This window comes from Poecilia latipinna, unplaced genomic scaffold (assembly GCF_001443285.1).
Source record: "Poecilia latipinna isolate Pla-1442-1.1 unplaced genomic scaffold, P_latipinna-1.0 Scaffold462, whole genome shotgun sequence".
NCBI classification, from domain to species: Eukaryota; Metazoa; Chordata; class Actinopteri; order Cyprinodontiformes; family Poeciliidae; genus Poecilia; species Poecilia latipinna.
The window spans coordinates 198853-213435 of NW_015113078.1; the positions used below are offsets into that span (position 1 = coordinate 198853).

Consider the following 14583-nt stretch of genomic DNA (forward strand, 5'->3'; position numbering starts at 1 on the left):
TATATATATACACAAATGTGGGTGGCACAGACACCTATGGTTTATGTTAAAGTGAGACTTTTTGTATATCATTTTTGTTGTTCTGTTATTTTCTACTTCCTGAGCCATATGGAGATTGTAAATATCTTCAAATGGCATACATGATTAATTGAAGTACTTTACTCTGTTCTAATATACAACATATATGCATTGCCTATTTGAAGTATTAGTTTAATACATTTTTATTTTTGTGTGATAGCTACTTTTTACGCTTACTTGATTAAAAATATGTTGAAGTTGAGCTACTCTTTCTTGAGAACATTTTCAATGCACTCTACCCTAAGATAATTTGAGTTTTAAACTTTCAAATGGAGCAAAAGGGGTCATTTTATTCTGAAGGAACGCACCGGAAGTCCGAATTTGGTGTTCACACGCTTCACGGACTCTAGTGTGATACCCGGGGGCGTGGTTTGTTTAAAAAAGGCGGGGCTTCGAGTTTTTGAGTACGTAGACAAAGCTGAGTTCCTCCCAGTCCGAGAGCCCAGCGGAGGGGAGAGCGCGAGGAGAATTAACGGCTTTAATAAACAAACAAACACACAAACAAACAAAGAAGAAGAAAAGATGGTGGCCAAGCAGAGGATCCGCATGGCGAACGAGAAGCACAGCAAGAACATCACGCAGCGGGGGAACGTGGCCAAGTCCACGGTGAGTGACCGAACCCGACCGGAACCAGTCCGAAGCCGCTGATTAGATTCTTACCGAACCGAACCAGTTCGAGCTTAAGGTGAGATCTGATGACATCATCAGCAGCAGAAACGGAGTTTCCTGAGATCGATCAGCTGATTGGTTCCCAGAAGGCAGCTGGACTTCTTCTGCTTCTGCTAAAATCTTACCGAGTTTTCACTGGTTCTGTGGCTCGGTTCGGTTCCGATTACAAACATGTTGTCAGTGATCGATCATCAAGAAAACAGGAAGGAAAGTTCCAGGAGAAAATCCACGGAGAAAGACCGATTGATCACATCTGATCAGCTGATGACTCTTCTGATCATCACCAATCAGAGCTGATCAATAATCAAAGTGCTGTGTGTTTCAGAGGAACCTGGTGGAGGAGAAGGGAGTTGGACCGTGGCTGCTGGCGCTCTTCATCTTCGTGGTCTGTGGATCAGGTGAGTCTTCCTCAATCAGTATTGATCTCCTTTAATTGAACATAACTGCTATGAGCCAATCAGAGGATGAAAACCTGCAGCAATATGGAGATAATTCTAAACTTTATCAATAAATTTAATAAAACTCTAAAGCAGGATGTCCACAGTGCGGCGCAGGGCCATTGTTAGATATAACAAAAAGTATAAATTTATCTTTAATAATAAAGTTTCATTTTTCTGTTTAGCTTCATTGTAAATGTCACATCCTCCCTTTTAATCTGCTTTTAACTTCATTAACCTAATAAATCAGGTTTTTATTGCTGGGAAACTTTATAAATAAATTAGTAAACCTGTTTCCTTTCTTTAAATTAAAAAATATTGAAATCCTCCTGAAGATTTGGATCTACAACGATTTCCACATTCCTACTAAAAGATCAAACTTTTTATAAATATTTTATATTCATTTTATTGTTGAGCAGGAAGAGAAATTCTCAAAACTTTATGCAAGTTTAGTTAACATTTTATTACATTTTACATATTATATGTTTTTACTTTACATATTTTCACAGAAGTTTGTTTTCTACAGCTATTTTAAAGATAAATTGTATTTTTATTTATTTTTTTACTTCATTTGATTATTTCTTGCATATTTTTACAGATTAAATATCTGTTTCCTTATCTGAAAAATATTGGGGGTTTTTTATCAGTCACAGCTCATACTTTTATTTAGGAAAGGAAACAAAATGAACTAATACAATATGAAATTAAATGCATGTCAAGTTGTTTTTTCCACAAATTTCTGCAAAGTATGTAAAAATGAGTTAAAATAACTTTGATCTAAATGTGTTTTTTCCTGTTTTCTTTAGAAACAATGATTCATGTTTATATTTATTCATTCAGATTAATTTCAGTTGATGAGATCACAGCAGATTTTACCAGCGGGGGTCAAACGTGCCCTTTGACCTTTCACAGTAAATGTTGCAGCGCTCTGATGTCGCTCCAACCTTTGGAGAGAAAGGACAGATAAGAAACACCTGTCTGCCAGGTGTGTGTTTATCTGAGCATGCTCAGTCGGACGCAGAGCGGTTATTGATCAGAGGTCTCACTCTGATCAGAGTCCAGCTGGCTGCTGTTTATCCAGTCTGACGGTTTTCACAGGAATAAAACCAGACAACACACACTGAGCTGATGAAAGCATACAAAATAAAACATACAAAAATAATAAACAAAATCAAGTTGGATAATTGAAAAACAAAATTCAAATCATGTAAATATAATTTGCATATATTTGAGCAAATAAAACAAATTTAAACCATGTAGTAAAAGTTGTTCTATTTCCCTGCAGCCATCTTTCAGATCATCCAGAGCATCAGGATGGGCATGTAGGGTGACGTCACCAGCAGAGGGCGGGGCCTGAACTGAGAAAGCATGACATCAAACATTCCTGAACTTTGACCTCACACAGAAGCCCCGCCGCATTCTCAATCTAGCCCCGCCCCTTCCGCATTAGCCCCGCCCCCAGATATCGACCCGTCGTGCCGCTGCGCTCCACCTCGTGCCTTCCTCTGTTTACCTGGACGTAGCTCCGCCCCCTCTGGATGCGCCTCATCAGCCTGACGGCGGACGGAGGGTGGGCGGGGTTAAAGTCCAGATCCAATCTGTCTCCTCCTCGCGGACCTGACAGGAAGTGACCTTTTGAATCAGAAGGTGTAAAGGTGCCGACAGGTGAGGCTGCACCGTGTGCAGCTGCACCTGAACATTCCTGATCCACCAATAAAGTTTCACTCTGAACATCAGCGCTGCCTCTGTGTTTCCTGGTCCCGATTCTGGAGCCAAGCAGTTGGTCTTTGTTTCAGTTTGATAGTTTAACTATCAATTTTCATATAAAAAAGAAACAACTGATGAAGATGGAGTTATAAATCCTGCTACAGGTGCTGAATTCTTCCAGCAGGTGGCGTCGTTTGCCCAATGATTCAACTGAAGGACCGCGGAGCAGTGGGATGTTTTAGGGGCATTGTAGATTTAAAAACAAAAAACAAGTAAATTTTCACCAAAAACAAAACGGAAATTTTTGAGCTTGAGAAGTCAAACTTTCATGTGAAAAACAAAAACTGACTTTTTGAGATTATGCTCAGGTCTAGAAAAAACTTGAAAATGTATGAGATCCAAAAGTCAAAAACTTAAACTTTGGGGGGAAAATCCAGAAAATTATTTTCTAGAAAATGTCTGGAACTTTTAGATGATTTATTTATTTTTTCTGTCTACAGTGGCCCTAATAAGCTGTAATAGAGTAACTCAAAACCTTGTCTCCCATCTTCCTCCTCTTGTAGAACTGATTCCTGTTTAACTTTTTGTTACTAAAATGATTTTTCCATGTTAGTCAAATTTTTCTTGTGTTTAATTCAATTCAAAAATACTGTCAAAGGGAAATTTGATGCTGTAAGTCATATTAGGTTCTTGAAAGAGTTGTAGATGCTGATGGGCAGGAAGAATCTCCTGTAGCAGTCTGTTATAGCGACTTTAAAGAAGCCGCTGACTGAAGACACTGTGGTTGAAGAGGATGCTAAGTGTTGTCTGTAATATTCTTGATTTTATGTAAAACTCCTCTTTAAACCATAACCTTTATCAGGTTGTTGAGACTTTTTAACTGGTTCTGATGCTGCTGCCCCAAAAGATGACAGCAGAAAAGATTCTCTCACAAACAGACTATAGAAAATCTGCAGCATCTAAATGGGCAACCAAAAAAGTGAACTCTGGTCTATGTACAAACCTCAATATGGGTTCAGATGAAGTGAACTCTGGTTTGGTTTGAATGTGAACGGCAAGCGGACCAGAGACCGCTCCAAAAGCAGGAAGTGAACTACAACACAGTGCATTCTGGGTAAATCTAAACAAAGCAAACGTGCTAGCCTAGCACTAGTGGGGGAAATGGCTTGTGGTCTTTAGGCAAAGACTAAAGAAAATCTTCCAACGGCTAAAATCTGTCGCTGAATAGCAAAAATATTCTACTAATGTCAAAAAAACACAATTTCTCAATTGTGTTTCCATTAAATAAACACAATTAAAATCACACTTGAATAAGTTTAATAAGTAAATAAAAAACATGCTGCACATCATCCTCCTACTACTTCCGGTCGTTTTCTTCTCTGTTCCGCCAGTGGGAACATCCGGTTGTTGATCATGTGACTGGTCTGATGCAAAAAAATGTATCCACTGCAGTTTTGCAAAATTAACTCACTTCATCATAGTTCCAACACTTTTTATTAAACCTTTTTTTTCTGAAATTGCCGTATTTCCATTAAGTGAATTTAATTTCGAAATGTCAAATTTCGACTATGTGGTTCATGGAAACGCAGCTACTGTTGCGTCTGCAGTCCAGTCTGTTCAGATGAACACCAAGACATGTATAATCCTCTTCTTCTCCCATGATGGAAATAGTTTGACCTGAACCCGTTTCTCTTAAAAACCTTCAATGATCTCCTTTGTTTTGTTTTTAACCCTGGATTTATCCTGTCTTTATCTCATGTTTGGCCCCATTCTGTCCTCTTAGCCCTGTAATCATCCCAGTCTTGTATGTTTTGGTGCTTAATCCCAGTTTTATCCCATGTTCCGTGTGTCCATCCCATGTTAATCTCTGTACCGTGTCGGTTGTTTAACCCCATTCTTTTGTTTTTGTCGCATGTAACTCGCTGTCTGTCCCATGTTTAACCCAGTCCAGCTCTGACCCACATCTCCTGCCGGTCCCTCCGTCTTCCCACCAGACTCTCTTTGTTCTCCGGCTTTTGTTCCCGACGATCGGCGAGTCGACAGCTGGACCTTCATTCAGGAAGCTGGAAACAACAGGCGGCTCAGACGGAGACGTCCTGCAGCTGAAGCAGGCAGCATGGTCGTCATGGTGACGATCAGGCCTTTAATCGATGTATTCAGATTATAACTTGTTAAACAGACATAAAGGGATGCCCTCTGTATTTTCTCTGAGTGTTGTCATTTAACTGTTACAACCATTTAAACAGAAACATATTTATTTTCTAGCTCTGGCTACGAACGCTAATGCTACTCTTAGCATCTTTACCCTCATCGTAAACTTGGCTCAGAAAACCAACAAAAAACGTTTGTGCAGTGAAGCTAACATGCTAATGCACTTCAACACAAAATTAACCAGAATAAGTAAACATATAACAAAAAGAAGTAAACAGTTCTTAATAATGTCAGGGTCTTGTCGCTAACGTCAAACTTAGCATTGGTAAACAAAAGTTACTAGTGGCTAATGCAGTCATAGCTAACTTTTAATTTTGTCTAGTAAATGTTGCTAGCACTACCGTGGCAGCATACAGCTTTGTAATGCGCTTTTCAGCTTCAGATAATAACAAATAGCTATAGCCTTAGTCTAAACTAAAGAAAAACGCATCGCCAATAGATTAGTTCATTTCCGCCTAAAAACTCAGATGATATCCCAGTTTTTTTTCTTTTAAATACATTAACCTCAAAATGTTTTTGGCAGAAATGTATTCCTCCCTGGGTATTATTTTTCTCTCTTATAGCTACAAGGTGCCTTCTGCTATAAATAAAAGTAGAAAAATGAGCTGGATAGCCACTGACATCTGTTAGCTCTCAAATATTTCATAACTTTTCCAGACTATTAAATCAGAATATAGTCTCCTTTGATTGACATCTTTTATTTCCACTTGAGAAATCTGAGACCTAAACTCATCCAATAACAAGAGAAGCTGGAACTTTGTGAGACAGTAAATATTTCTCAGGTGGATAGGAAAGAATAAGTTCCTGCAACTGGAAGCCAACAATGTTTATTTCAGCTGCTCTACATATCAAAAAGTTTATATCATTACAATCTTAGGAACTAGAATTTAGTTATCTGGTAGATGTTGGCTGTGGGAGTTTAAAGCTGCAGTGTATAACTTTTATTAAAAAAAAATAGAGACTTTTACATATTTGTTGAAGCTGTCACCAGACAGTATGGAGTTCCTCTGCTTTCTCCCACTGCTAACCAGAAACAACCAATCAGAGTGGCTCTTAGTGCTAAGATGCGCACAAAGGAGGCGGGGTTTAGCACTGTCGATCAATTTTTTTCCACAGACTATGAATCATAGCAAACAGTCACAACATGGTGACAGTTTCAACAAATATTCTTTCTAAAAGTTCTATACTGCGACTTCAAGGACCCCCGTAGAAATACTCTGTATGACAGAAATAAATTCAGCCAATCAGATGGACCGCCAGTTGAAATCAGAAATGAATATCCGGGCTAACTGTGGGTGGAGTTTGTAGGACCGTGGTGAGATCTTCCAGGGGTTGATTAGGAACCCAAACCAGGTTCTCTGAAGGGTTCTTCTGATGGTGCCGATAGAGACCCACCCTGACCTGGATAAGCTTTGGGTTTGAAGGTTCGACATTGTGCCAGTTCTGTACAGTCGAGTCATTGATACCAAGTAGAGAATACCAGATCAGGTGTGAAGACAATGATTCTATTTCCTGTCCGCCTGTCCGGACCAAGGCTGAGACACAGAAAAACTCCACAGATAAAGCTGATATAATAGAAACCTCTTATGTTCTGGCAATGTGATCCAGTCTGAGACTGTTGAGCCATGTTTGATGCCCAGGTACAATGATGTCCGGATTTCATAAGTAGAATCACTGTTGGAAGGTGCAAGTGATGTGGAGAGAGGTCAAAGAGCATCTCATGGGTCTGTGGTGTTCAAACAGGTCTATGTAGGCTGTAGAGAGCAGAACAAGGTCTTCACTCTGTCTGAAGGAGCCCAAGTGAGATGGTGACCCCCAAGGAGAGCAAACTCCAGTTAGACCACTGATTGATGGTTCAAGCTCTCCTAACTTGAACCTGACTCTGGCAAAGCATTGTGCAACTCATTGATGTCCCTGACTTCAGTACCAGTTCTGAGGAGATGAGGTAACGTTCTGCTCCATGTAAATGTCTGCCCATAAGACGGGTCCTTTGGGAATGTGGTGTCCCTACAAACTGATAGACTTTTCCTCAGGGTCGCTTCGCCCCATATGCCTCTGTGTCCCCTCGCTGTCCCTGTGTTGACGCCTGCAGACGTTCTCAGCTGTTGGACGGCTGCTCTGGTTTCAGCCGGATGGCCCAGGAGTTGGCGGACACGATGTCTCCACGCCGGTGAATCCGGCAGGTGTAGACGCCCTCGTTGAACTCATTTGCAACGATGCGAAGGTCTCTGTCCTTCATCACAATGTACCCAGGAATGGAGGTCAGGATCTGCTCACCGTCTTTGTACCAGCTGCAGAAAACAGAGGCAGAGGATGGTGGAAATGGTTTGAGAGCAGTTCTGCTGGGTCCGACCCAATCAGCTCATCAGTAAATCACTGTCTGTGCTCACCTGACTTTAGGGGGAGAACGGAGGCTTTTAGTGCCACAGCGGAAACCCACCACCTTCCCTCGAGGAACCATCTTGATCTTCACATTGGCAGGGGGGGACGTTGGCATGGCGACCACATCCAGGGGCTCTGCGGTGGGAATGAGATTCAGACAGGAAATATGTTTTCAAATCAGTTTCAAAGATCACGGAGAGTCATTCTACTAAAGAGTACTACAGAGATCCTCAGGGTCACCGTAGCAGAGGTCACAGCGCTGCGGACAGTTCTTCCTCATGAAGGTCTTCCTCCGTTCACAGAATCCGAGTCGAGCCCATGGATCACAGACCCTCTTCTTATCCTGGCATCCTACAGTCACAAACACAACATCCTTAGGAATGACTCTTCAACAGAGACCTGAGTGCAGCACATAGGAGGCAGAAACAACTTAAACTTCAGAGTAAACACAAGACAAGAGCAGCTCTGCTCTGGGTCGGTACCATAGAGCCTCTGGATCCCCCACACGTCGTCCTGAGCGATGTTTCTCTGCCCGGTGTACGTGGCGTTGGGATGCATCAGGGCATCCGGGTCTCTGGAGTGCCACAGCCCCAAAGCGTGACCGATCTCATGAGCCGCCACCTGAACCAGGTCGTTCAGCCAGACGCCTGCAGATCCAGAGTCAGAGGTCCAACACTGGTTCTGGATCAGTCGGCCGGCTGGGGTTCTAAAGGGAGCCGTCTGTGCTCATCAATCACAAGATTTTAGTAGAGCTGTATGAACGTATCTGAGTCTGTGTGTATTCCCACAGCAGTAAACCGGTTTGAAGACAGATTTCAGAGCTCATCAGAGAGCTGACTGCGACAGACTGGCGACATGTTCAGGGTGACCCCGCCTCCCGCCTGAAACATGGAGATGGGCACCCAACCCCGCTAGGGAGAATGGTGTTAGAAAATGATGGATGGATGGATGGATGGATGGATGGATGGATGGATGGATGGATGGATGGATGGATGGATGGATGGATCAGAGAGCTGAAACAGAGCAGGAGATCAGTGTTTGATCTACGAGGGACACCTGATGGACAGGAGGGGTAATGCAGCCTGTGAGGTAAAGCTGTTGCTGTAGTTTCCTGCATCTCTCCAATAAGAAGATAGTTAACAGATTTTAACTGCAGAATTAGAAGGAGGTGGACAATCCTGTTTATTTAAACTGGGGGCCATGATGTGATGTCCTCTTTTCAATTTTACCCAGATTGTGATTTTGCTGTTTATTAAGATAGTTCTTAAAATAAGCTTATTGAAAGCAAGACACATCCATTAGACTTTCTTGTTGAATTTTACTTTTCAGATTGATTTTTATCTCCTATTCTGATCTACTGGTCAGTTACTTGTGGAGTTCCTCAGGGATGTGTGCTGGAGTCCATGTTTTGGTTTTTAATTTGATCCTTTTAGTGTTGGTAGTGCTGAGGTGTTACCTTGTTTCCAGCTGAACCTGGACTTCCCGAGGATCCAGAACTCGTGGTTGTCGAAGTGGATCTCTCCTCGAGGCGGCAGGAAGGCGTGAGCCAGCTCCCCATTCAGGCCGTCGAAGCACGGATGGAGAGGAGACCACCAGCAGTCAGTGTGGTTGAAGGTGTAGAAACCTAACGCACCAAAGATCAGAGGAATTAAATCCACGAACGTTTGTATTATTATTCAACCTTAGTGTCTCAGTGGAAACTAAATTCAGCTTGGAGGTAGAAAGCCTTAAAGGTTTGGTGCAGTAATAGTTGTGTTTGTTTTTTTCATTGCAGTTTAGTTTAAGTTTGTCGTGACTTTTTGATTGTCTGCTTCAGTTTGTTTAAATTAGGTTTTAGAGAGTATTTGCTAGTTTCTAATAGTTCGATGTTGCTTAGTTTTAGTTAAGTTTTTATTAGTTATTGTAGTAGCTTTAGTTATTTTAAAGAGCTAAAAGGAATATGATTATGTTTTCATCGTTTGGGGAATGATTAGCTACTCAACAGAAGACACAATTTTCTAAAATTGTATTTTATTATTGTTGAACAATCAACTGACTGGTGTTTTATCCCAACTTTTGCTGTCGCCATTTTGCGGATAATGGCTACAGAGAGCCGGCAGCTGACGTAAGCTGCTTCTGAGGGGGAAAAACTAAATTTCGCATCAGTTTAAAGACTATAAATTGATTAACAAAGACTAAAACTAAATATATTTTGTCTATAATTTCAGTATGTTTTAGTTAGTTTTATAAGTGTACGACAGTTCCAGTTAATTATAGTTTTTCCACATTAATTCCCGTTTTTCTTCATTTCAGTTAATGAAAATGTTTTCTCAGTGTCAGTTTTTGTTATTTTGGTAGTTTTGGTTAACTATAATAACCGTGGTAGTTTGTTGTGATCCTTCCTTTGTGACGTACCGATGGTGATGTCAGCGGTGGCGCTGCCGTTGGTGACCTCGGTGAAGGTCAGCGGCGACACGTCGCTCCACTTGGTGAAGGCGATGCTGATGGCCTTCCGGGTGTCCTCCTTGTTCAGCGTGTTGGGGAACTTTATGATCCTGGACGATGAAGAGGCGGCAGGTCAGCGGGCTTGTTTTGCCCTGAGCATCGCCTGGCAGGCTGCTTGAAGCTCCGCCTCTTTTAACAGGCTCACGGTCTGCTTCCTGCTCACCTGTTCAGGTGTGTCTGGACGGACCCACCTGTATGTGATGTTGTGGTGAGTCCACTTGTGTCCCAGCGGGTTGATGGCGTAGCGTCTGGTTCTGATTCCTCGGTCTGAGATCGTCTCCTTCATCATGCTGCTGCCAGATATCTGTCAATAAAACGTCAACATTCAATCAGCTGCATGAGGAACGGAGCTGAGGTTCCTCTGGCGTCCACCAGGGGGAGCTACTGATGCACCCTGAAGCAGAATAAACAAATAAACCAACTAAGTTTCAGAGTGTCACAGCCAGAAGAAAGTCATAACATCAGCAGAAAAAGGTGCAGATTTCAAGAAAATAACGTTGTTTTAATGAGATAAAAGCTTTGACAGATTTATCTAGATCTGATCTGATCCAGGCTGGTCCATATGGTTCTTTATTCAAAATAAAAAAGTCCTTTGTTAAAACATTTAAATCCTGCTGCTGATTATAATTTGATGCAAAAAATAAAATATTTTCTGCCTGGTAAAACTTCACAAACGTTCAACATTACTCATTTCACTTTTTAATTATTTTTCGTGAAGAAGTTCGTATAAAATTACTTATTTATTCTCATATTATTGTGACTTTATTCTAGATTTATCATATTATTACAATTTTATTCTCGTAATTTAACAAACCTACCTTGGGCCGACCATATAAAATTCTAATATAAGTTTGGGTCAGAACTCAGTTCTGGTGTTTGGTTTGGGTCACAACTCGGTTCTGGTGTTTGGTTTTGGACTTCAGCTCAGTCTCGGGTCAGAACTGGGTCACTCTACACAGATGTAGAAACTTTTCTTCATGCTTTGTTGGTGTCTGTCTCCCACATGTGGGCCGAGCTCAGAACCGCCTCTGTTCTGTTCTTTGGACCTGACCAGAACAGCAGCAGCACCTGTTGGAGCCGACACCAGAACCAGAACAAACGGGCCCAGTGTCTGACACATCAGACGGCTCAGATTACAAACCAGAACCATCTGATCCGACCCCGCCTCCCTCCACATACCAGGGGTCGGGTCCAGGAGTCAGAACCCGGCCACCAGGACCGGAACACAACCAGAACCAGAACCTCACGGGAACCGGGCCTGACAAATCCAACAGGTTCTGATAATTGGAGCGGTTCTGGGTTCTGGACCCAGTGGGAGTGACAGGAAGCTGCAGCTGCCTGACAAACCAGAACGTCAGAGGAGAACTGGACCGGGCTGCACTGCAGCTGGTCGACCCAACTGGACCCAACCCAACCGGACAGGACCTCTGTTTGGGTCCAGAACCTAAGAACCTTCACACATCATGAATGTCCTGGTTCTGATTCTTGATGGATCTGGACCATTTACATTCAGAACCCGAAGAGAACCAGGTCAGAACCAGCAGGACAAACCTGCAGGGACACAAAGGTCCAAAAAGTTCAGAACCAGGCTGAGGGCCCCTGATGAAGAGGAGGGCCCCTCCTCTTCATCACACATTCACTCCTCAGAGGTCACTGACAGCTGATCCAGTAATCAAACCGAACCGAACAGAACCGGACCGGAGCAGAACTTCACTGACCTTCATCATCATCACCAGCAGCAGCAGGAGGAGCTTCATGGTGTCCCCTCTGCGCCGTCCTGCCCGTCCGGACCGAACTCCTGCTGCTCCGCTGCCGCTCCGGACCAACTGAGGGAAGTTCGCAGAGTGTGTGTGCGCTCGCTGCCGCAGGCGGGGCGGTCCGGGTGGGCGGGGTCAGGTGTGTGCGCGGTGTCCGCTTACTTTCCGCGGAGACATTTTAACCGTTTCAGCGCCTTACCCAAATGAACCTCGCCGAGAAAGAGGGAACCCGCTCCGATCTGGAGGACAAACAAGAGCGAGCCGACCCGCGGGCCCCCCGGGGCCGCCAGGGGCCCAGGTAGGGACGCCCTGAGGTGTTTTCGGCTCCAGATGTTTGGCACATCTGTGAAAACAGACGCTGGAAAACACGGAGTCCCACGGAGGAAAAAGTTCTGAACTTTTCATATCCAATGAGACAGACTGGGCCGCAGAAATGGTTCCATTCAGGTTCGGATTGTTGAACTGGATCAGAACCAGGAACCGACAGATGACTGAGAGAGAAATCTCAGTTTGTTTTGAGCTGAAAAAATAAAATGGAGAAAATGTGAAATAGTAATGCTGACCCGGTTCTGGTGGATTTGGACCCAGCTGATTGAACAGTGGTTCTGTTAAACACGATGCCAGGAGGGAAAGAGATCAGCAATGATGCTGGGAAGGGTTCAAAGGTCATGACCAAACTACCTGAATCCATTATTCTGCAGAACTGAAACTTCAGAGAAATGAGCAGAAATCCCGGCTGTGAAGCACGGCGGTGGCAGGCTGGTGATGTGGGATTGATCTGAAGCCGTCTGCTCCTCAGTTGCAGCCAGACCCAAGCCAGGTCGTCAGCAGACTGATGGTTCCGAAGACACAGTGAGTCTACAACAGGATGTTTGACGAAGGCGTTACAGTGGCTTAGTCAAAGCCCAGAGCTCAGCCTGGTTGAAATCCTCCGACCTTTAGAAAAACAATATGAGATGAATGGAAATCTCAGCTGGAGGTTCTGTTGGGCCACGACGACCAGAACGGGTCGCTGGGTTCCATTCTGATTCAGTCACAGTTTGAATTTAGCCCCGCCTTCATCCTGCCGTCTGATTGGCTGCTGGCTCATCCTGCCCTCTGATTGGCTGCTGGCTCAGCATGGCTCCTGCAGCTCTGCTGATGTTTTATTGTAAGTTAATCTGGAGCTGATAATGAGCAGCTCAGAGCCTCATCAGCAACTCATTACTGTCCTCATTGTTGCCATGGTTTCATTGTTATTGTTGTTATTATTGTTGTTATTGTTGTTTATCAGTGAAGGGCAGCTGGTGACCTTCATCCCCCTGCAGAGCGCAGCAGCAGCTGCATGTTAATGAGCTGCACTGGTCCACTGCAGCGATGCATCCTCACCTTCATCACCTTCATCCTTTACATCATCACTTCCATCGTCTTCATCAGTAACATCATCAACATCATCTTCATCATTTCTGTTGTCTCAGCATCCACGTCATCTTCGTTTACATCTTCATCATTTCCATCTTCATCTTCATAATTTATATCTTCATCATCATCATTACCATAATTAACATAACAACTATCATCTTTATTTTCATCATCACCATCATCGTCATCTTCATCCTTATTATTAGAATCACCACCTACTTATTGGCTTCATCATCACCATCTTCATCACCATCATGGAAATGATGATGATGATGGTGATGATGATGATGATGAAGATCAGTGCTGGTTGGCCCTGATGATCTCTAACTGTTACCTCCTGGTTCTGTTGTGTGAACCGGAGTTGGTTTGGTACCGATCCGTTGGTTCTGATTTGCCGTCTGGCTGACGGACAGAGCTCCCTGCGCGCGCCTCGGGCCCCCCAGGGGCCTCCTTCAGCATCACAGAGAGGAGGAGGAGGAGGAGACGGACCTTCAGCGGAGGCTGAGGGATGACGATTTAATTACACTTCTGTTCATTCATCTGTCCATCCACACACACACACACACACACACACACACACACACACACACACACACACACACACACACTGACGTCCACAGAAAAACTCTCACACTGACAGAAACAGTAAAAGTCACAGACTCTCTCTCTCTCTCCTCCCGCCGGGTTCCCACAGACACCTCCCCCTCCTCTTCCTCCTCCTCTTCGTCTCTGAATGGAAACTTGCTGTCTGTTTACAGGCTGGTGGTCGTCATAGAGACCAGCAGGTCAAACTGGACATTTCAACGATGTGACGTCTCACTCTGACTGTCACACGTTTGTGATAAAAGCCCCACACTCCAAAAGCCCCAAAAGGCTTACACATCTTTTGGGGCCGCACGGTGCTTTGGGGTCCCATAGGCCTCCATCAGACCCTCTGGGGCCCCACAAATCCAGTGAGGCCTCAGGACCCCACTTTTGAGAAATAGAAAATCTTCTTTATCAGTCAGGTTTAACATTGCCATCCAGGAAAAGCATATTAAGCTGTGAGGAGGACACTGGGTCAGACTACTAGTACAAACTTTCACAATAAAAATCAAAAAATATATTTAAAAAGTTCTTTTGAGGAACATCTAAAATCTGATCTATGGCGCCACCCAGTGGACAGATCAGGATAAAACGACCTTTATAACTGACATGAATAAAAAGGAGTAACAGGAAACAAAAAGAAATGAGCCGACAACTGACGAAATGAATGTAGAACCATCACGTTCACTGGCCAATACGAGTAAGCGTTGGTGGTATAGTGGTTAGCATAGCTGCCTTCCAAGCAGTTGACCCGGGTTCGATTCCCGGCCAACGCAATTCTCCATTTTGCCGTAATTTTTTCTTCTATGTCTCCCAAAAACCGGTTTTCTCTTTTAAACTGCTGATAGATGATGATATAAAGTATTTCCCAC

The 14583-nt window shown here is 43.6% G+C and overlaps 2 protein-coding genes and 1 non-coding gene across 4 annotated transcripts; 2 read left to right on the forward strand and 1 right to left on the reverse strand.

Annotated features, from left to right (window-relative positions):
• The first annotated feature begins 493 nt into the window (after positions 1–493).
• serp1 (stress-associated endoplasmic reticulum protein 1) lies at positions 494–2920 on the forward strand. Its single transcript, XM_015039094.1, has 3 exons — positions 494–684; positions 1073–1145; positions 2470–2920. Exons 1-3 carry the CDS (start codon positions 601–603, stop codon positions 2508–2510), a joined length of 198 nt encoding a protein of 65 aa, XP_014894580.1. The 5' UTR covers positions 494–600; the 3' UTR covers positions 2511–2920.
• A 2864-nt stretch (positions 2921–5784) lies between these two features.
• Positions 5785–12742, reverse strand: mmp23bb (matrix metallopeptidase 23bb). Of its 2 annotated transcripts, XM_015039104.1 has the most exons (8): positions 11687–12742; positions 10160–10272; positions 9879–10018; positions 8941–9108; positions 7967–8131; positions 7725–7835; positions 7493–7619; positions 5785–7393 (listed from the first exon to the last, which is right to left on the reverse strand). In XM_015039104.1, the coding sequence occupies exons 1-8, from the start codon at positions 11723–11725 to the stop codon at positions 7201–7203; spliced, it is 1056 nt and encodes a 351-aa protein (XP_014894590.1). In that variant the 5' UTR covers positions 11726–12742; the 3' UTR covers positions 5785–7200. The 2 variants fall into 2 exon arrangements, with proteins under 2 accessions (XP_014894590.1, XP_014894591.1); XM_015039105.1 differs by lacking the exon at positions 7967–8131.
• A 1673-nt stretch (positions 12743–14415) lies between these two features.
• trnag-ucc (transfer RNA glycine (anticodon UCC)) lies at positions 14416–14487 on the forward strand. Its single transcript has one exon. It is a non-coding gene; the product is annotated as a tRNA-Gly (tRNA).
• The last annotated feature ends 96 nt before the right edge of the window (positions 14488–14583 follow it).